General features: G+C 44.2%; 1 protein-coding gene across 3 annotated transcripts in view; it reads left to right on the forward strand.

Annotated features, from left to right (window-relative positions):
• Positions 1 to 2,244, forward strand: part of XPNPEP1 (X-prolyl aminopeptidase 1) — a 66,368-nt gene extending 64,124 nt beyond the window's left edge. For all 3 annotated transcript variants that reach the window (XM_023546748.2, XM_064269341.1, XM_064269342.1), the window contains one exon: positions 2,000 to 2,244. In XM_023546748.2, coding sequence (XP_023402516.2) covers positions 2,000 to 2,128 — 129 coding nt within the window. In that variant the 3' untranslated portion in view covers positions 2,129 to 2,244. The remainder of the gene's footprint in view (positions 1 to 1,999) is intronic.
• The last annotated feature ends 20,801 nt before the right edge of the window (positions 2,245 to 23,045 follow it).

The raw sequence follows: 23,045 nt of genomic DNA on the forward strand, positions 1-23,045 counted from the left end.
CACTGAGTCAATTCTGACTCAAAGTGACCCTACAGGACAGAGTAGAACTGTCCCATAGGGTTCCCAAGGAGCAGCTGGTGGATTTGAACTACTGACCTTTTGGTTAACAGCCAAACACTCAACTACTAGCGCCACCAGGGCTCTCTTTTAAAGGGGCCCTTTCCCACAGACTACTTAATAAGTCTGGGGCTTCATTTTGTCTGAAGGCACAGTCATACCCCAGAGCGAGGTTCTGTCTACTGAGCTTTTAAAACACTTGGTCATTGCCCCTTACTGTCTCCCAGACTATCTTTAGCAGTTACTTTAGGGAGTTTCCATCATTTGTTACCAGATGGCAGCAGAAGACTTTGGTCAGACAAGAACATGGGAAGCCTGCAGACTTGTCAGAGCCCTTGAAATGTTGCTTAGCCAACCAAAAGGGCCTTGGGAGTTTCCCTGTGACCCCAGGGCTACCCGAGGCTACTGCTGTCGTCCTCACTGTTGAGCTGCTATGTAGCAGGCTGCCTTGTAGCTCCACTGGGCTTGCTGTGACCCGTAGCTTTTTGTCTGCTTTTGACACCATCCCATCTCTCCCCTATCTCCAGGCAGGGGCTAGTAGGCTATCATTAGATTGAAGCCCTGGTGGGGTCAGAGCCAATCGTCAGTACTACCATCTCTCTGCTTTCAATCTCTCATAGGCTTGACCCCTCAGCCAGACTTCAGGGCCTGATCCGAACTGTTGTCCCCAAAGCCAGTGTTTTTGTAATGCCACTGCCTCCCCAAATGGTATTTGGCTCATTTGCAACAGTCAAACCAGTGGTGGTATTGTTCTTGCCACCTTCACTGCAGCCTGGGTATCTGATCAGGTCTGCTTCATGGGCAACACGAAGAGAGTAGGTTGTTATCCTCTTGGTAAAACTTGCTTCTCTCTAGATGTCGTCTCCTCCTCCTCTCATTAAGGGGAGGATTTAACCCTTTCACTGCTGCATAGAGCTTTTACCATCAGGTCATAGAAGGGTCAGCCCCCACCCAGGCAGCAAGTCTAGTCAGCACCTCCTTCTTTATCCTTTTGTTTCCTGATGTGACCACATTTGGTTGAGGGTCGGAAAGTCACGCTACACCCAGCACCACTCTGCAGCACCACAGTCCTTGACCACCAAAGGTTTTGAGTTCAGCTAGACAACCATACGCACAAGAGCCACATGGGCTTGGCTGATCTTAGTTTATTCCACTTTGTCAGCATATACAGGACAGGAAACTCAGTGTGTTGGCAGGACAGTTTCAGGTCTGTCTCTTAGCAAGAGTTTTCACCCTAGTCCAGGGGTTGTTCTTCAGGCGTTCCCCTCTCCCCTGGCCACCTTCCCAAGAGGTAGCTCAGGTGTAACGGAATGAGCCCATCTGGGTGGGTGTAGGAGCTCCTGACTGAGAGACACTCTGCCCAGTCGGGACCAGTTGGAACCAGGCTGTCTTGTAGTGGCCTGTGGGTATGGCTCCAGGATTCCTATCAAAAGGAGCACCTAGTTACCAGTTACTTCTCACTCAGGTGGCATAGTGGTTAAGTGGTACGGCTGCTAACCTAAAGGATGGCAATTCAAATCTGCCAGGCACTCCTTGGAAACTCTATGGGGCAGTTCTACTCTGTCCTATAGGGTCGCTATGAGTTGGAATTGACTTTATGGCAATGGGTTTAGTTTTCCTCACTCAGGGAAGCCTAAAGCCATGGCTTGTCACCAGATATTTATGGTTCCCTCACAGTGGTTCCCAGTGCACATGCAGTAGACTAACCAGGGAGCATTTTCACCACAAGTGATAATAGCCTGTCACCCAGCCAACAGGCCTCTTTCTCAGGTCTCCAGAGGAATGGAATACAAGAAAGTCACTTGCCCATGAGGAAGGAGAAGGGGTTTTGTGCACCTTACTCTCAACTTGTGACTTCAGCCCTGGGACCCCTTGCTCATGCCCGGGTCGCCTTTTGGTGAAGCTGTTAGGGTGAATGCTGTCTGTCCTTCTCCCCCTGCAGTGTGACTGGCTCAACAATTACCACCTGACCTGCAGAGACGTGATTGGGAAGGAGCTGCAGAAGCAGGGCCGCCAGGAGGCCCTCGAGTGGCTCATCAGGGAGACTCAGCCCATCTCCAGACAGCATTAATACCTCCCTCGTTTTGTCTTTGTAAAAACCTCTGGGGAAAGGGAGAAATGTGGCAGACCCTGGCCATCGTTCTCCTCTCCTCTCCTTCCTCCCTGCATCCCCTTTTTACTTTTAGACTCTTAAGAATTGAAAACCTTCTTACCTTCTTTGATATTTTCTTGCAAACATTTGGTCTTATGATTTTTTTAATTGTTGAGAACAAGCCAAGAATAAAATTGCTACACCAGAAGCGGGGGCCCACAAAGTTGAGCACTCGGTCGGGCGGCGCCCCGTGCAGCCACAGGGAGTCCCCGGCCAGTGACGTGGAATGGAGCGCTGTGCGATGGTCAGGCTCCAGGTGCTAGTGCATCACTCATGATCACCTTCATGCCCATGAGACTATTTATGATCTGTGAATAAACATGTCAGAACTCTGCCCTGTTCACTTGCCTCTTTCTGCATCCTGCTGCTCCCCTGCCTGTCAGGCAAGCTGATCTTCGGTGCTGGGGACTCTGGTAGATGTCTTTTAGGTGGAAGGCCCCTCTCTCAGGAGAGATCCCTGGCCTCCCTACTCTTTCTGGCTTAATTGCAAACTTTTTTTTTCTTTAGAAAATCTATTATTTTGGTGAGTATTTTTCTTATCTCAGTTTGCTTCTGATTTTAAAACTTATATGTCAAAAAAGCATATAAAAATGTCGCAAATGCAATCTTCCATAATCCAACATATAGCAGATGCTGTAGGCACCTCCCTCATTGCCACAGCTCTCATTGTTCCTTACTTGCACCCTAGTGGGTTTTCTCTTGACTTGCACACATGGGGGAAGCCCAAAGGGTGGGGAGGGCTAATGTCCCTGTGACCTGAGACCATGATGGTTGGGAATGGGAAAATAGACTTCTTCATCCTGTGGCTGGGATACCTGAGGCATGTTCTGTGTTATCTTCTTGGGTTTCCCAGTGGGGTTGAGCACGAGTTGCCCACCATGATACCTTGCCCTGTGTCTCACTTCCCCACTTGCCTACTGGTGCTTCCTGGGTTCATCTCCCAATAAACTACACTCAGATCCTGGTCATAGGGTCTGCTTCTTTTGGAATCCAGTATAAAGATACCTCTTAGATGTAACCACTATTACTTGCTATATAATTTTTGCCGATTTCTTTCTTTGTATTCAGTAACATATAGAATGAGTATGTGTGTATATGTAAAGGAATATACATGCACACATTGAGTCATTGTACACCTATACAATTGGCTTTTTTAGTTTGGTAATATAGCCAAGTTATTTTTCCGTATTGGTACATATAAATCTATTTTTAATGACTGTAGACTATTCCATTGTGTGGCTATGTTCTTTTTTAAACTAGTCTCATTGAGACTTAAAATTAAAACTTTAATTTGAATGGTCTGGAAAGAGGGATAAGTACAAGCATACTTTGGCCCTTCACCCAAGTGTGGTGGGCAATATTCATTACTTTCCCCAACTTGGGTAGCAGAAAATGAAATGAACCAATCTTTGTTTACCATTCAGAACCAGGGTGGCAGCTAAGAAAATCTTAACGAACAGGGTGAGCCTACACTGACCGTGCCTAACAACAACTTAGAGCCTCGTGGCAGAATAGTTAAGAGCTCAGACTGCTAACCAAAAGGTTGGCAGTTCAAATCTACCAGGTGCTCCTTGGAAACCCTATGGGGCAGTTATACTCTGTCCTATAGAGTTGCTATGAGTTGGAATCAACTCGATGTTTGATTTTTTTTTTTAAACATCTTAGCCAAGGTTCCCCTACTTCCTTTTTTTCTTTTAAGGATCATTGATTCCAACCTGCTACGTGAGTGAAAGCAAAATACATGGTCGGTTCTCAGGTTGTATTTGTAACAAGGCCAATAAAGCATAGGAGCAGTGCCTTACAACAGCAGCATATATTTTGATCCACCACAGATTGATTTTTGAATACCATTGGTCCACACTTGCTCATACTTATGCTCTGTAAGATTGGGCTGAAAAGGAGAAGTTTTTCCTCAAATGATAGAACATATTAACCATGTTTTTCATCTATCATCCCTCTAAAAGTCGGATGACAATCTCCGTCAGGACTCAGTCTCCTCTGTGATATCCTCCTTGCGTGAGTTGAAGCTGATTTGGAGTTTAAACAGACCGTAACTCAAGTGTGACGGCAACTCCACTGTTTGTTCATCAGGCTGTTGAGCCTGTCACTTCCCAAGCAGCCTCAGAGGAAACTTTGATTTAATTGGCTCACGCCTAAGAAGCAAAGTTTCCAGGTGCATGATGCCCAGAGCTGCTCGCTTAGACCTGCGTTGCCGTGTCCAAGAGACCCTAAAGTAGATGAGGTGGCCCTGTGAAGAGTGAGGACCAGGATCAAACTGATGTGCCAGAGGGAAAATAGGGAGATAAAAGTGTGGATCAAAACAATCACTTCTTTTCATTTTAAAATAAAGGATTAAAAAAAGTGTTTTTTGGGGGGGGGAGGGTGGGTAGTATGCTAAATTTATAGAGTAACTCCAGGGAAGCTGATCTCGTTTCTTTGTCTCGCTCACTACATCCCATCATGAGGTTTTATGTACTAGGTAGTGAGCATGTAAGAAGGATACAGATATGGGGGTCCTAGCCTTGAACACCCCAAGGATGGACTTCAGGGAAGCTTGTCTACCCTCTGGTAACATCTCCATCCATGACAGTGGTGCCAGGGAGAGAAGCCTGCCCCCAGAACCCGGCTCCTGGCACTTCTCCAGCGGAGGGACGATCGATCATTTCTCATCAGATGAGTGGTGCCAGTGAGAGAAGCCTGCCCCCAGAACCCGGTTCCCCGGCACTTCTCCAGCGGAGCGACGATCGATCATTTCTCATCAGATTAATCAGAATTAGGAGCGGGCAGTTGTGAAAGGAATCAGTGTTGTACTCAGCCGTAAGAGAGGTTCTGACCTTGGTGTTTCCCAACAGCTGGGGGACTTATACCAGCAATGACATGAAGACGCAACATGAAGCACTTTGTGACGTTTCAAGCAACAGCCGTAGCTGTGCTGGCTTCTGAGAGGCGATGGGTAGGGAGGAGGGCAGGATAATGGAGGGTCACAGGGTTGGCTTTCTTAAGCCAGAATGCTTTGTGTTCTACTTGTCCAAGTGGACCCTAAACACACACACACATACACACACATTTTAAAGTTGGAAGGGACTGCATGAGGAAACTGAAATACAGTTTGAAGGCCCACACTGACTTTGGGTTATAATGAACACTATTTTGTGGCTCAAATTGTCCCAGCTGTGGCTACTGGGAGTTCTTTCAGTTGACACCTGTATCCCTTTGATACCCTCATCGTGTTTTTTTTTTTTTTTTTTTTAACACTCAGTTTCTGGCGCTACAAGATGTTCATCTTGTGTATTTCTTGTCCCAGTCCTGGAATCAGCCATTTCTCCAAGGGGCCCAAATCCTGTTATTGAAGAATTGTATTAGAAACAACGATCTGGGCACTAGTGTGCTCATTGCCACTGAAACCCACAACTTCCTGCTTGGACCTGCTTGGTGTTACTGTGTTTAGGCCCTCTTAGCTGACAAAGCAAGGAAATGTATGTGTTTAAACTCATATACACACTTATATATATATCTACAAATATATACATAACCATCTGTGTCTATATTAAGCTAACCATGTGTTCATATTGAAATCTCCAGCTCGAATCCATTACCGCACAGATCATCCTAGCTTCTTCCCCTTGCTTATCTATAACCCCCGACCACCCACCATCCATGTATTTAATTGTTCAGTGCTGGCGTACATGTATAGCAGCATCAGGATTGTTACCCTTTACCACCTACCAGCGTGGGAAAGAACTTACCAACTCGAATACTGTGCTTATGTGCAATTCCTTTGTCTTTCGTTTTGCAGCCTCCATTTCCAAAGTTACATGGGTCGGCACCTCTCTCCCCCATGCCCCTTCACACATTTGTAATACAGTTGGGTTGTTTTGTCACTTTCTGTGTTCTATTGTGGGATTCCTCTGATCTCCTAAATACTTTTTCAGCTTTTGCATTCATTAAGTTTTACTCTTTGTGCTGTAAATTCAGTGGGTTTTGGCAAACTCATAGTGTCATGTATTCACAATTACAGTGTTATACAGAAGAGTTTAAAAAATTCCCTGTGTCTTTCCTATTCAAACCTCCGTGGCCTCCCCTAAGCTCCTGGAAACCACTGATTTTTTACTATCTCTATAGTTTTACCTTTTGCAGGATGTCATATATTGGACTCATATAGTATGTAACCTTTTCAGGCTGTCTCCTTTGACTTAGCAGTAAGCACGTAAGATTCATACTTGTCATGGATTGAATTATAACCCCCCAAAACTTGTGTTTTAACTTGGTTAGGCCATGATTCCCAGTATTCGGTGGTTGTCCCTATTTGTGATTGTAATTTTATGTTAAAGAAGGTTAGGGTGGGATTGTAACACCCTTACCAGGTCATATCCCTGATCCAACATAAACGGAGTTTCCCTGGGGTGTGGCCCCAGGGAAAGCAAGCATCCAGAGCAGAGTGTGTCCTTTGGACCTGGGGTTCTTGCTCAGAGAATCTCCTAGCCCAGGGGAAGATTGATGAGAAGGACTTTCCTCCAGAGCCGTCAGAAAGAGAAAGCCTTCCCCTGGAGCCGACGCCCTGAATTTAGACGTTTAGCCTACTAGACTGTGAGAAAATAAATTTCTCTTTGTTAAAGCCATTCACTTGTGGTATTTCTCTTCTAGCAGCACTAGATGACTGAGACAATACTAATCCACGTCTATTTGTGACTTGATAGCTCATTTAGTTTTATTACTGAATGATATTCCATTGTGTAGATGTACCACAGTTTGTTTATCCATTCGCTTATTGAAGGACATCTTGGTTGCTGCCTATGTCATTACTTTTTTAAATCAAAAGGGAAAGTTTGTTTTTTTAGTAAGGAAAATTTTATTTTTCCATTATATAAGTAACTCGTGAAAGGCTATCGTGGTTAGGAACACATATTCTGAGGCAGATGGCACCATGAACTAGCTGTGAGCTTCTGTGAGCCTCAGTTTCTCCTTGTTTAAAGCTAGTGGGAGGTAGAATCTCCTCTTAGGGTGGTTGTGAGGACTGAACCAGAAGCTCTTGTGAGGGGTCTCCCTGAACGCCAGCACTGTATGTACGTCCGTGTCTTCCAAACCAAAATGTGTTCTAAAAAAGCAGCAGCTTCCTTGAGATATAATTCACATACCTTATAATTCTCCTATTTAAAATGAGACACTTTTGATGCTGGCGCTTTCTTGATCTCTCCAGAAGGTTTCAAAAGAAGGTTTCACACAAGACATCATGGCTCTAAGTTGCATTCTCATTTCTGAGTAGCTAACATGTAAGGCCAACATACAACAACCCTCGTGGTAGAGAACAGAGGCTTCTCAGGTGGTGTGACCAGGGGCTGTAGTGGAACCCCTTGGAGAATGCGTGAGCCTGCAATAGAAGGTGACCTGATTCTCTCTACCACCCCTGCACACTTTCCTTTTGCCTGTGGGTAGTGTGGTGCAGGGCACATGTTTCTGAATAATAAGAGTTTCAAAAAAGAGAATAAGTCCCGGGAGATGCTTGGGGAATCACAAGGAGTGGAGCCTGAGCTTTCTCCAGCTACCAGTGTCGCCTGCCAAAGGTTAGGTGGGCGGGGGCAGACTATCCAACATGCAAGGTAAGCACGCGGCTTATCTTAAAGCTGCATCTGAGGCCCTCCTCCGTGTTCTGCCAGCAGGTGGCAGTGTGGTCCTATGGCGAGAGGGATGATCGCCGGATGACCTAGGAAGTGGGTTGAGGTACACTGTGAGCTCTGGGGTAGATCTCAAGTAACTACTGGGGAAGACCCTCACTAACTCTCTTACACTGATATGGAGGCTGGCACGTGGCTGCCACTCGGCTGTCCTCAAGAGGTTGGAACCCAGCCCATGACTGTAGGCAAGAATGCAGGTAACGTTCATTTAACAAAGATGGACTGGAGTGCTGGCTCAGCTGGGGTGATGGGAACGGAAAGATAATGCTCTAATAGTGATGTCTGAATGTGACTACAGTACTGGCGAGTTTATGATGGAAGTGGAACAGGCAGGTGACTTCTATGAAACCAGTCTAGGGTCTCTCCTGGTTGGGTCCCAGTGCTCTGATCCGTTGGCACATCCCTGGCCTGCTGTGCGAGCTCATTTTAGTAAGGAGAAAGGCCCACTCATGACCCCTGCGTAAGACCGCTCACCACCCTAGAAAGTTGTCACAGCCTCGCTTGACAGCCTCTTCATCTGCACCGTCAACAATCTCAACCTCCTTTCCTTTGTCCTCAGGGACTCTTCCTTTGTGGCACTTTGTGTCTTTCCCCTGACTTTACCCATTTTGTCTTATACGGTGAAACCTGACTCAGCTCTATTCGCTGAGATAAAAAGGAGAGGACTAAGTGTTCCCTTCCATTATGCTGTTTCCTATTTAAACAAAGTGTTTGTGCTGTTACATCACTAGTGGTTTATAGTCAGTCTGACCCCAGAATCTTCTTCTGCCCCCTTCACATGCTGTATTCTGTGCAGCCTCAGGTAGTCTGGTTAGCTCAGTGGTTGGGAGCTCAGCACCAATAAGATCAAAATCCTTTGTTGAGTCCCCAAGAGAGCTAGTGGATTTTCTTTTCTCCATGATCACAACCAATACCTTTATCTTTAGTCTTGTTGTCATGGTGTCCTGGCTTTTTCTCCCCCTCCCCATCCCTTCAATCCAAAACTGAGCTCCTTTATCCCCCACCTTCAGAGCCAGCCCCTCCCCAGACTCCAGGACCATTGCTATCCCCTGTCAAGCTGAGTGCTGAGCTGATTCGGAGTCCCCTGTTTACTAGTCCTGTTTCTCTCTTGTGCCCACTTCCAAAAATTATCCTCACTGCCTGAGATCCAGCTTTGGTTTCCTGCCTGACCCCCTGGTGGCTCCTTGGGAGGGCAGAGGTGCTAGCTTGGTAGGATAGAGTGAGCACGGGCTTTGGAGTCACCAAGACCTGGGCCCAAATCCTTTCTTCATCACTTAGAGGTATGTGGCCTTGGCTTGGTTCTCTGGCTTCTTCGATCCACATTTTTTCCTTTCTTCAAACAGATGGGAGTGGTTAATAATGGTGCCTTGTAGGGTTTAGTGACCAATTGCTAGAAAAGAACACAATGTTTGGTAAAGTAGAGGGTCAGTGAAAATGAGGGAATCCCTCAATGAGAGAGATGGACACAGTAGCTAAAACAGTGCACTCAATCTTACCAATGATGGTGAAGATGGTGCAGGGCTGGGTGATGTTTTGTTGTATTATATATAAGGTCTCTGCGAGTCAGAGCTGACTCGATAGCACCTAACAGCAATAACAGGGTATAGTGAAGATTGAAAACAATAGGTATGAAACGATCTTGTACAAAATAGTCATTCACTCAATGTTAGTTCCCGTTCTCCCATTTTCCCCTTTCTTTGCATTCCTGGGGCCTGGAATGCCCTAGCTTGATTGAGGCCGACTTTTTACCTGGAAATTTCTGTTCTCTTCACCCCCAGACTACAGACCCCCATGTTCCTTCATGGATGATGGGACACTCCCCTTTTTGCCAGCAGCCTGGACCCCCGCCTGTCCTCACTCTCCAGCACTGCTCTGTCGCTGCGTTTTTGTCTTGCTGCTGCACCGCTGATCATGTTTAGGTTAAGATTTCCAATCCTGCCAGTCACCCTTCTCTTCCCAGTGGAGTCAGCAAACACACTGCCTACCCCTCTGCACTGCTGGGTTTGGTGGCAGCCAGGGAAGAGAGGGCGTGGATGAATCAGTAGAGCCCATCACTGGGCCTGGGAACCTTGTTCAAAGAGTATCTGGTAAGGAAGGGGGATCACCTGTAGAAAAAACAGGGCGACACTGCTGATGATGAGGAACACTTGAGTCTATGGGATTGCTGTGAAGACTGGCAGAAAGGTCTCTTCAGATGCCTCCTTGAAGGCAGAGCCATAGCAAACACCTATTTTACTGTGTACTTCTTAAGTGCCAGCCCCTCTTCTAAGTGCTATGTACTCGTTGCTTCATTTAATCCTCCCAACAACGCTATGAGATGGGTACTATTAGTAGTCCAATTTTACATGCAAAGAAACCAAAGCTGAAAGAAGTCAAATGCCTTACTCAAGGTTGCACAGTTGTGAGTGATGGAGCCAGGGGTCTCACTGAAGCGGCCCGACTCCAGAAACTTTGCCCCTATCTGAGAGGCTCTGTTGCCTCCCCCAGCACAGGCTGATCCTGGGTAGGCAATGGCCATTTGCAGATTTGTTATATTCCCTGCATAAGCTGGATGTGGTAGGAGGGCCTGGAAAGGTGTATGCGTGGGGGCGGGACTACTGGTGATTCTGTTATGAAGGCAAACGCATTTCCCATGATCATGGGCCAAGGAATAACATCTACAGATGCAAGTGTACGTGTTCCAGGTGTCCTTTGCCAAGGAGGGGACAAAAGGTGAGGTAACAGTGGGTGAACAAAGCCCATGTGGGTAAAATGAAAGAGAGGTGTCTATTGCCCACCCCCCACCCCAACGTGTGAGTGCAGAATTAGAGGACATATGTGTAAGAGCTAGACCTGATGCTAATTAACAGAAATGCTGCTCATTGCCTGTGAAGCAAGGTTCATTGATTAAAACATAATGTTCAGCGTGACTTCAAAATTAAACACCTAAGACATAATATCTCATGACGTATACATGTAGAGTAGTTATTTATATTCTTGTACTTTTGTACATTGACTTCTTATATTATTTAAAACCAAATCCGCTCTAGGAGATTTTAAGATGCTTCTGTTTGGCCTCTTCTCAGTGAACTTCATTGATTGATATATTGACTTGTGAGGTCATCTAATCTCTTTCCCTATCTTTGGTCAATATCAGTTAGTGTCACCCAGCTCTTCTTGAACATCTAGTTTTACTGGTAGAATAGAAAGAGATGATAGAAAATGTGGTCTCTACCATTGAAGAGAGGAAACCCTGGTGGCGTAGTGGTTAAGTGCTCCAGCTGCTAACCAAGAGGTCGGCAGTTCGAATCCTCCTGGTGCTCCTTGGATACTCTATGGGGCAGTTCTACTCTGTCCTATAGGGTTGCTATGAGTCGGAATCGACTCGACAGCAGTGGGTTTTGGTTTGATTTTACCACTGAAGAACCTGCAATGAATTGGAGGTAGTTTATTGCACAGACATGTGGTTGGACACATTACACACGTGATAAAAACTTTACCAGCTGGGCCCTCATTTGCAAACATAAGAGACCAACTCTGCTGATATTTAGGGGAAAAAAAAAGGTGGGAGGGGAAGGGATTTATGGGAGGTTACTCGTGGTCTATGGACTCAAACACACTAACAACTATGAAGGTGGGTCAGAGCCGACTTGACAGCAGCTAACTAAGTAACTAACAACAACAACAACATTGGTAATCTTGGTGTTGGAGCATCAGGACTAGTTGCTGTCAAAAGGCTACTGTCACTGCTGAATTTGCCCTTCAAACATTCCCTCTACTTGGAATCACTTGGCCAAGATACAAAGTCCCAGGAATAAGCATCTGACTGGCCAAACCTGGGTCACTGGCCTGCCTAAGGGGGTGGTGGAGAAACTCTGTGGTCTCCTTGACTTTCACAAGTAGATGAGGCAGTACTATCTGGTGGGGACTACCAAGCAGTCACAGGTTGGGGGATTCTCCCAATCAGGAGATGGAGGTGCTAACAGAAATGAAATGGTGGGTGTTGAATGCTGGATATCTAAAGCCAAACCAAACAAAAACTGTCCCCTGTAGAAACAACTGCAAGATGCTAGCATATACAGTGAATCCTGTGAGAGCCGGAACTCAATGGGATTGCCTCGTTTTCCTGGATCTTGAAGAAGTTTTTCATCTCTGATAGGGTACAGTCTTACCACTCTTTTATCGCTCATTTTAGTGGAAAATATTTGTGTTTTCCTTCTTTAACAGGTTTCTACTTTATACAGGTTCCAGCATTTGCAGGTTTTGCTGTATTTCTTTTTAAGCAATATATAAAGATTTTAAAAGGTTATGTTTATGAAGAATCCTATGTCAAAAGGACCAGGATGATACCTACTAAAAGGAATTCTTGCTGCATCCTTTTGCAAACTAGTGATGCATGACATAGCTTCAGATTGATTTGGTTTCGAGTACATTGTCCTATAATGGATTGCCCCACAGGAGATTCAGCTGCATATGTAACTCAGCACCCCTGCGGAAGGGAGTTCTGAGTTGTCCTGAACACACAACTCTCTTCTCCTCGAATAGATCATGATGGAATATTCCATTACAGTTCCATTCTCTTACCAGGCAATTATTCCGTAAGAACTGGGTACACTGGGGCCCTCTTTCTTTTCTTTATTCTCTGTGTGTCTGTTTCTTCCTTGGCTCCTCCCAGGGCAGGGAATGAGACCACATGTGATTTTTCTTCCAAGGTTCCTCCACAGGTACTCACGTTGGATGGATGATATTGCAGACAGATTCAAAATCCACCACAACAGTCTTGTTTGCAACAGCACATGTTGTTTTTTCCCCCTTTCCAGAGTGAATTTTCCTATCCCTCTGCCAGGGAAGTTAGTGCAAAAACCTTTGGTTTTTTTTTTAATTGCGTGCCTGCCATGAGCCCCTGCATTTTCTTCAAGGTTCTGCCTATGGCTTTGAGGACCTCCTTAAAGACCACAGTCTACAGCCCTTCTTCCTAGAATTCCACAGGCCTGAGTGGAAAACACAGCCCTGCGCTTGGTTCTCTCTATCTTGCTCTGTTTTCTTGTCCTGTCCAGTAAGTGGGTAATATGGTCCCCCCTCCTGGATTTTTGGCTGCCTAACAAAAGCTTTTTTTTTTTTTTTTTAACAAAAGCTCATCTGGTCTGTTTTAGAAGAAAGTTGAAAGTATTGTTTACTGTCACTGTTTAGGTGCAGTGTGCAGGGGCTACAAGCCCTCAACAACTCTCCCCTCCATATTCCCTCTCAAGAAAATCAAGAACGTTATTCCTGTGATGTCTGCAGCTACCACTGAGAGTCTCTGGCCTTCAGGGGCTTTAATCAGGAAGCTCAAAGCTCAAGCTGGGTGCAGTAAATCACAGTGCCTTGAACCCTAGAGGCCATTTAGACTAAAGTAAAGCCAAAACCAAACCTGTAGCCTTAGAGTCGATTTGTGCCACCAGGGCTCCTCCCCTATTTAGACTAAACCAAACCCATTGCCGTCAAGTTGATTCCGACTCATAGCAACCCTAAAGGACAGAGTAGAGCTGCCCTATAGGGTTTCCAAGGAGCACCTGGTGAATTTGAACTGCCGACCTCTTGGTTAGCAGCCATAGATCTTACTATGCCACCAGGGTTTCCATTTAGACCAAAAGGACCTATATTCAGACAAAAAACCAAAAAACCAAACCCATCACCATTGAGTCGATTCTGACTCATAGCGACCCTATAGGACAGAGTAGAACTGCTCCATAGCGTTCCCAAGGAGCACCTGGTGGATTCAAACTGCAGACCTCTTGGTTAGCAGCTGTAGCACTTAACCACTGTACCACCAGGGTTCCCTATTTAGACCAAAGGGGTCCATATTTGGTGAATTCCCTGCCCAGCCAAATTTTGAGACAACATAATTCACGAACTGAATTTGCTAGTGACAACAAAAAAAACCCCAGACAAAAAAAACAAACTCCCCCAAAACTAAAAATGAACAAACGAAAAAAAAATTAAACTAACCAGCCAAACAAACAAAACAAAAAAAGCCATTGCCATTGAGTCAATTCCGACTCATAGAGACCCTATAGGACAGAGTAGAATTGCCGCGTAGGGTTTCCAAGGAGCGGCTGATGGGTTTGAGCTGCTGACCTCTAGGTTAGCAGCTGTAGCTCTTAACCACTATGCCACCAGGGCTCTGTAGGGAGATTTTAAAAAGCAACATTTTAATTGCAAAATAGATGGAAGAACATTATCTCAGAATAAAGGGCAATCATTTGTTTAATTTAAATACATTCAGCTTGATGAAAGCTTCATTGTATTGCCTTCATTTTCACGTTTTTGGAATGTATTGCTGTAAACATGATGATTACACATACCACCATGAGTGAATCTCAAACATAATGCTGAGTGGAAGAAACCAGATGCAAAATATGGTACGTTCTAGGAATCAATCCACTTTGAGAGAGGACGAACTCAGACGAGGCTAATCCATGGGGTTAAAACCAGTTGTCTAGGAGTGGATTCCGACTTTCTACCCTCTATTTTGAAGGTAATTTATTCACAAACACTGCACCTGCCACTGTTCTCGTGTCTGTCTCCTGGCCATTGTCATTAGCCATGGCAGTCTCCCTTGGCATGTCCAGGACAGGAGAGTTGTTGTTGTTAGGCATGGTTGAGCCAGTTCCAACACACAGCGACTGTATGTACCACAGAACGAAACACTGCCCTGTCCTGCACCATGATCCCAATCGTTGTTATCCTTGAGCCAATTGTGCAGCCACTGTGTCACTGCATCTCCTTGAGGGTCTTCCTCTTTTCCACTGACCCTGTACTTTACCAAGCATGATGTCCTTCTTCAGGGACCGATCCCTCCTGACAACATGTCCAAAGTATATAAGACGCAGTCTTGCCACCCTTGCTTCAATATTCTTCACCAACACCACAATTCAAAGGCATCAATTCTCCTTGGGTCTTCCTTATTCATTGTCCAGCTTTCGCATGCATATGATTTACATTGAAAATACCATGGCTTGGGTCAGGTGAACCTTAGTCTTCAAGGTGGTATCTTTGCTTTTCTACATTTTAAATAGGTCCTTTGCAGCAAATTTGCCCAATGCAATTTTTTAATGAGTCTTCAGATTTCTTGACTGCTGCTTGCATGGGTGTAGATTGTGAATCCAAGTAAAATGAAATCCTTGACAACTTCAATCTTTCCTCCGTTTATCATGATGTTGTTTATTGGTCCAGTTGTGAGGATTTTTGTTTTCTTTATTTTGAGGTATAATCCATAAGGAAGGCTGTGGTCTTTGATCTTCATCAGTAAGTGCTTCAAGTCATTCTCACTTTCAGCAAGCAAGGTTGTGTCATATGCATATCATAGGTTTTTAATAAGTCTTCCACCAATCCTGATGCCCCATTCTTCTTCATATAGTCTAGCTTCTCGGACTATTTGTTTAGCATACATATGGAATAGGTATGGTGAAAGAATACAACCCTGGTGCCCACGTGTCTGTCAGTTTGTCGTACTATGGGGCTTGAATGTTGCTGTGATGCTGGAAGCTATGCCACTGTTATTCAGATACCAGCAGGGTCACCCATGGCGGTCAGGTTTCAGCTGAGCTTCCAGATTAAGACAGACTAGGAAGAAGGACCCGGCAGTCTACTTCTGAAAAGCATTAGCCAATGAAAACCTTATGAATAGCAGCAGAACATTGTCTGATATAGTGCTGGAAGATGAGCCCCCATGTTGGAAGGCACTCTAAAGACGACTGGGGAAGAGCTGCCTCCTCAAAGTAGAGTTGACCTTACTGACATGGATAGAGTCAAGCTTTCAGGACCTTCATTTGCTGATGTGGCATGGCTCACAGTGAGAAGAAACAGCTGCAAACAGCTGTTAATAATCGGAAACTGGAATGTGCAAAGTATGAATCTAGGAAAATGGGAAATTGTCAAAAATGAAATGGAACACATAAACATCAATATCCTAGGCATTAGTGAGCTGAAATGGACTGGTATTGGCCATTTTGAATTGGACAATCATATGGTCTACTCTGCTGGGAATGACAACGTGAAGAGGAATGGCATTGCTATTTGTCATCAAAAAGAACATTTTGAGATCTATCCTGAAGTACAATGCTGTCAGTGATAGGATAATGTCCATACGCCTTCAAGGAAGACCAGTTAATGCTACTATTATTCAAAATTACGCACCAACCACTAAGGTCAAAGATGAAGAAATTGAAAATTTTTCTCAGCTGCTGCAGTCTGAAATTGACCAAACATGCAATCAGGACACGTTGATAATTACTGGTGATTGGAATGTGGAAGTTGGAAATGAAGAAGAAAGATCGGTAGCTGGAAAATACAATCTTGGTGATGGGAACAATGTCGGAGATCGCATGATTGAATTTTGCAAGACCAACAACTTCTTCATTGCAAATACCTTTTTTCACCAACATAAACAGCGATATACACATGGACCTCACCAGATGGAATACAGAGGAATCAAATCGATTACATCTGTGGAAAGAGAAGATAGAAAAGCTCAATATTGTCAGTCAGAACAAGGCCAGGGGCTGACTGTGGAACAGACCATCAGTTGCTCATATGCAAGTTCAAGTTGAAGCTGAAAGAAAATTAGAAAAAGTCCACGAGAGCCAAAGTATGACCTTTAGTATACCTCACCTGAATTTAGAGACCATTTCAAGAATAGTTTTATGCATTGAACACTAAAGATCTAAGACCAAACAAGTTGTGGAATGACATCAAGGACATCATACATGAAGAAAGGAAGAGGTCATTAAAAAGGCGGGAAAGCAAGAAAAGACCAAAATCGTTGTTAGAAGAGACTCTGAAACTTGCTCTTGAATGTTGAGCAGCTAAAGCAAAAGGAAGAAATGATGAAGTAAAAGAACTGAACAGAAGCTTTCAAAGGGTGACTTGAGAAGACAAACTAAAGTATTATAATGACATGTGCAAAGAACTGGAGATAGAAAACCGAAGTGGGAAAACACATTCTGCATTTCTCAAGCTGAAAGAACTGAAGAAAAAACTCAAGTTCTTGAGTTGCAATAGTGAAGGATTCTGTGGGGAAAATATTAAACGATGCAGGAAGCACCAAAAGAAGATGGAAAGAGTACACAGAGTCATTATACCAAAAAGGATTAGTCGACATTCGACCGTTTCAAGAGGTGGCATATGATCAGGAACCAATGGTACTGAAGGAAGAAGTCTAAGTTGCACTGAAGGCATTGGCGAAAAACAAGGCCCCAGGAATTGATGGAATATCAATTGAGATGTTTCAACAAATGGGTGCAGTGATGGAAGTGCTCTCTTGTCTATGCCAAGAAATTTGGAAGACAGCTAGCTGGCCAACCGACTGGAAGAGATCCATATTTATGCCTATTCCCAAGAAAGGTGATCCAACTGAATGTGGAAATTATCGAACAATAACATTAATATCACATGCAAGTAAAATTTTGCTGAAGAGCACTCAAAAGCGGCTGTAGCAGTATATCGACAGGGAACTGCCAGAAATTCAGGCAGGATTTAGAAGAGGACATGGAACCAGGGATATCATTGCTGATGTCAGATGGATCCTGGCTGAAAGTAGAGAATACCAGAAGGATGTTTACCTGCGTTTTATTGACTATGCAGAGGAATTCGACTGTGTGGATCATAGCAAATTATGGATAATATTGCAAAGAATGGGAATTCCAGAACGCTTAATTGTGCTCTTAAGGAACCTTTACATAGATGAAGAGGCAGTTGTTCCGGCACAAGGGGATGCTGCGTGGTTTAAAGTCAGGAGGGTTGTCATGGGCTATTTAATGCTACTGAGGGCAGGTGCCAAAGCAGGCTCTGAGGTGGATGTTGCGCAAACCATACCAGGTGCTTTCTCTGCCCTGAGGGAAGGTGAAGCTGAGTCAACGACCGAGCGCATGCCCGCGCATGTGCGTGCGTGCGTGCGTGTGTGCGCGCGCGTGCACGCACATGCGCGCACGTAAATGACTTAGGGACTTTCTCAGAGCAGTGCGTACATTGGTGCAGATTAAGGCCATGTCCGCAAGAATGATGACTGCTGAGAGGATGCAGAGCAGGGAGAACTCAGCCTCGTGTATTACAGGAACAGTTCGGCAGAGGAGGCACAGAAGCTTGAAGGTGCCAGGATTGGCTGCTGGTAGGTGGGGACCCTGAGCAGGGGCAGTCATGTCTGTTTCCTCGTCTGCCTGCAGAACGGTTCTTTTTCCAGTTGTGGGACCTCTCTTTGTTTCCTCATCTATCTTCAGTGTGGTCTAGTGATCAGGAACACAGGCTTTGGCATCAGAGTGACTTGGATTTAAATCCTGGGTCTCCTAGAGCTGGCTGAGTGACCTTGGAAAGGTCATCTGGGCTTCAGCTTTCTTATCCTCGTAGGACTGCATGAGATCGAATGAAGTAGCGTGTCTGAGTGCTCAATACATCTTAGCTGCGATTACATTCTAAGCCTCAAGCTCCTCGTCTACAAAATGAAGACAACTAATAACTTTCTCTTAGGGATGTCATAAGCTAGTCTCTGTGAGTTCTGGGGACATAGCACTCAATTAAATCATAGATTTAAAAAACCCCAAAGCAAGATGTGCCTGGGGTTAATTAAAAACACTTGATACCACTGTATCTAATTAATTGTCCTTCTAGAAAGTGTTATCGTTTTTTTAAAGGTAAAATAATAACTTTCATGTAAATATAAAATGAATGTATGTCAAAGATTTTATCTAATTCATTACGAATGAGGGAGTCTATGCTCTTGCTGCCGCAGTCTCTTTTTTTGTCCCATTTATTGTTCTGATCTTCTCCCATGGGTCATAATTCCCACTGTACAGACTGAAAAAAAATTTGTGTGTGTATGTGAGAGAGAGAAGAGTAACCTTTTATTCTTGCTTTTGAAAGTGAGTTAAAATGTGTTTTGTTGTCTATTTGCCTGATTAATGACAAACGCTAATTAGATCCTATGAGGGGAGAGGTTCTGTGAGGATGAGTTCTATGGAGAAAGAGACAGAAGAGAAAGGAAGAAAAGGGAAGAGACCTTGTCATGGAAATCTAACTGAGCCATGATGGAAGCCTACAGTCCTGAAGAGTGGCCAACATCTTTATTTATCAGCATTTATTGAACACGTACTATATGCAGTGATACAGTACTAGGCAGTGTGAGAATTGCCGAGATAATTATGACATGGCCCCTGCCCTCAGTGGGCTTTAGTTTAGTTGTGGGGAAAGATAGAATCCAACCTCTTGAGGATCTTGATTTTAGTGGTCAGAGAAGACAGACCAGGATGATGAAGCAGCTTGCAAAATTGTCTTAAGAGAGAAGTTCTGGTAGGAACAGGTCAGAGTCTTCAGTTTCTGAGAGGGAGGAGGGTCAGACTTGTTCCATGTGACTCTGAGAGGCAGAGCTCGTTCATCCATTCATTCAGCAGATACTTACTGAGGGCTACTGTGTTCTAATCCAGAGGCACTGAGGTTACAAGCAGTGAAAAAGAAGACAAGTGTCCCTCCATCTAGGAGCTTATTAGTATTATTTTTTTCCAACAGGAAGAAGTTGCTTTAGCTTCCAACAGGAATACAGAGTTTTAGCTCAATATCAGGATGAACTCTGTATAGCCACAGCTGTTCAAGGATGGCCATTGAATTTCTTGAGGGGATAAAGGGAGCATTCAGCAAATGGTTGACAATCCTTTGGTGATGATGTGGGTATAAGGAATCAAATTTGCAAGTGACAGAGCCAAACGGCTGTTTTATTCATCCTCTTTGTTTTCTGCTCTGTTTTGGCCCTTTTGGAAGACCTAGAACACCTTCTTCCTGGCATAAGATAGGATGGTGCTGATAGAGTCCATTCCTGGTGCTGGGCTTAGCAGGGGCAACAGAATGCGCTGTCTCTCATCAGCTCTTGAGATTGTGCCCATAATACTGGTCAGAAACAGCAGCTCTTTAATGTATTCCTTCTGTGTGCTCACTTCTGTTCCAGGTGACTGAAATACTGGCAAGACCCAGATCCTGCCCTTGATGAACTGAAAATAGAACTGAGAGAATCGAATACGCTCTGAGAGGTGGGGTGGGCTATCCTCGATCTGTGGTTCCAAGAACCCCAAATAGCCTACTTTATTTATAAAGACCTAGGTTAGGTTTTATCTTCTGAAAATATGCTTTTAACATGAAAATAATTAGGGAAGTGGTAACCCAATGTTAGTAACATTATTTACTTTTATCATGGTAGCAAGGTATATCTGTTTCCACAAATATTTGTGGTATTTATACTGCATACCGGGCACCCTTTTGGGTACTGTAGATACAAAGATAAAAGTGGCTCTAATTTCGTAGCAGTATAAGGTCGGCCACGGGTTTGGTTTGGTTTTGGTTTATAAGGTTCTGTAAGGAAAGCAAACAACTGCTTACATAAATAAATAAGCTCCACGTACAGTCCCTGACACGCTTCTGTTGCTCTTTTTAGCGATTTTCACACATTTGCATACTGGGATTACAATTTTCTCAGCTACCAAGTGTCTCTTGGTTGGCTAATTTGGATTCATGTTTATTATTATCTTTGCTGCAAGACCACCCAGCCCAGCCAATGGAAATAGCACCTCAAACATGAGAAACATATTTTTCTACATTGTCCAGACAGCTGTGGGAAGGCTGGGATGTAGTTAGGGGTTCTCAGGGACCTTCAGGGGGTCAGTTAGTGTTGGACTCAACACATGGAGCATCCCCTAAAACCTCAGCACATAGGAGATGCTCAATTGTTTAGGAAGGGTGTATGCATGGGGGCATTGTATGAAAGGCAAGATACGCTATAAAATTTTTGGGAGATTTGGAGAAGAAAGATATTATGGCCCTTTGAGGGACAGTAATCAGGAAAAGCTGAGTAATTTTCACAGAACCAGAGGAAAAAGAGATGGACCTTAAGAAATTGTATTTGGATTCATGAACATGGCAGATCTGACAATCAACAAGATCCTTCCCCAGGATATAGACTATTCCGCTTAATTAGGAAGACAGAAATTAAGAATAAAGGCTCAGATTCTTCAAATGTCTTTGTACAACAGTTCCAATATTAGTCCCGTAATCCGTACAAAGATAATTAAGTGTGAGAGTAGGTAAGATTCTTATTTAAAAGCTTCCCCACTGATTGAAGTCTCATCATATGTACTAGGAACTCAGGGGTTACAGTGAGAGATCACTGTCATTAAAAAACCCTAGAGGGAAGAGGTGGCACACGATCAGCTGGTCCATTGTGACTGAGGCCCTCCTGCAGTATTGGTCATCACAGGCCAGTTCAGTCAGGAGCTGGGTTACGGTGAAACGGCGCTTCCCAGTTGCTATGGAAATGCCCACCAGGGGGCCTCTGAGCTGTAGTCTCCCTTGAAGCTGGATGAATTACTGACCACCAGGAGGTGCACCATCCTTTCAAATGTCTGGCCACAGATTGATGATCTTTTCATTATTTTCGTTGCAAAGGTATTATCTCTGAAGGCCAAAGGGCAGTAGAGCCTGGCAAGGACCTGCTTGGAGATGATTTCAAGTAGACTATTCCTCTGGGGGAGAAATTTGTCAATTTAGCAGAGTGGGACACAGAGCTCAGTAATGAAAGCATGTTGATAATATTAACCCTCTGGTTAGTATTCCCCACTTCTGACCAGGCAGTTCTGCTGCTGCCTGCCTCCCTTTGTATCATTAATTTTCACACTGGTTTTGAAACCCCAACCGAATCATGTCATCCCTCTGCATTAAAATCCTCCAATGACTTCTGTGGCTTTTAGACTAAAGATCCTGTAACATGGAGCTGTGAAGTCCCCGGGTGGTGCAAACAGTTAAGCTCATGGCTAATCACTGAAAGGTTCGAAACCACCCAGAGGTGCCATGGAAGAAAGGCCTAGTGATCTGCTTCTGAAAGGTCACAGCCATGAAAACCCTATGGAGCAAAGTTCTGCTTTGCAACATGTGGGGTTGCCATGAGTCAGAATCAACTCAGTGGCGACTGGTTTGATTGTTTTTTTTTGTAACATGGAATTAAGGGCTTGCATGACTTTCCATAGCTCTCCTTCTCTAGACTTATCTGTTACTACCCTCTCCCTAAATCTCTTTGCTCCAGATTCCTTCCCAGAAGCTTCTGCACCTGCCACTCTCTCTGCTTGGCATGCTTCTCTCCTCTCTCTTCACTTGGTCACTTCCCACTCACCTTTCAGATCTCAGCTGAAGCTTTACCCTCTCAGGAAGTGCTCCTAACATTCCTGATTGGCTCAGAGCTTCTGTTATAAGCTCCTTACACCACACATGCTACTCTCTCTCTTTTTTTTTTTTTTTTTAGCACTTCTTGTGTTTATAAATCAACATGTGTTTTGTGATGATTTGACTAGCGGCCTATCTTCCCTACTAGACAGTAAACTCCACAGTGTAAGAGGCTGTATTTGTTTTTCTCACAATTTCATCTCTAGCACCTAGCATAATACCTGGCATGCGGTGAATAAGTTTCAAAAATAATTTTCTGTTTATTCAATAAATATTTATTCAGCACCCACTACCTGATTCTAGTGCCTATCGCACAAAGTGATCATGGAAAAGAAAGAAAAGAAAATGGTTGTGGAACCACTGGAGAAAAGGAAGTTGCAGGGGCAACACAATTTAAAGAGGCAAATGAATAAAATGTAGATGGTAAAACAGTTTCAACCTCTGACAAAGAAAAGGCTCCTGGCATGTCTCACTTTAATTCATGTGTACTACCAAATACTTGTGGTTTCCAAGGCACTACAAACTCCCCAATATAGCCAGCACTTCCTGTGAGACATCAAAACAGTCATGGGGAGTTGTTCTGAACTCTGGGAAATTCAACTGAGAAATTTTTATTTCATTTAGTAAATACGTGCTTAGATGTAGCTCCTTATGGGGTAGCTATAACTTGTTAGGAGTGGCATGAACGGTCTTACCTGTTCAGAAATGATTCAGCCACAAGGCAAAATGTACTTTGAAGGCTGTAGGAAAGAGCTACAGGCTAGATTTATTTATGTCATCTAAGACATATCCAAAAAACACCATCTTTCAGAATGAAAGTCAAATTCTCCCCAGGAAGAACAATTTTTTTAAGGGAAGTTTGTTTGCATTGACATGATTGCTTGAGAACATCAGTTTGAGTCTTTGTGCCCAGAATTTACTGAACTGTAAAATAAATGTACTACATATCATCT

The sequence above is a fragment of the Loxodonta africana genome, chromosome 16 (assembly GCF_030014295.1).
Source record: "Loxodonta africana isolate mLoxAfr1 chromosome 16, mLoxAfr1.hap2, whole genome shotgun sequence".
NCBI lineage: Eukaryota > Metazoa > Chordata > Mammalia > Proboscidea > Elephantidae > Loxodonta > Loxodonta africana.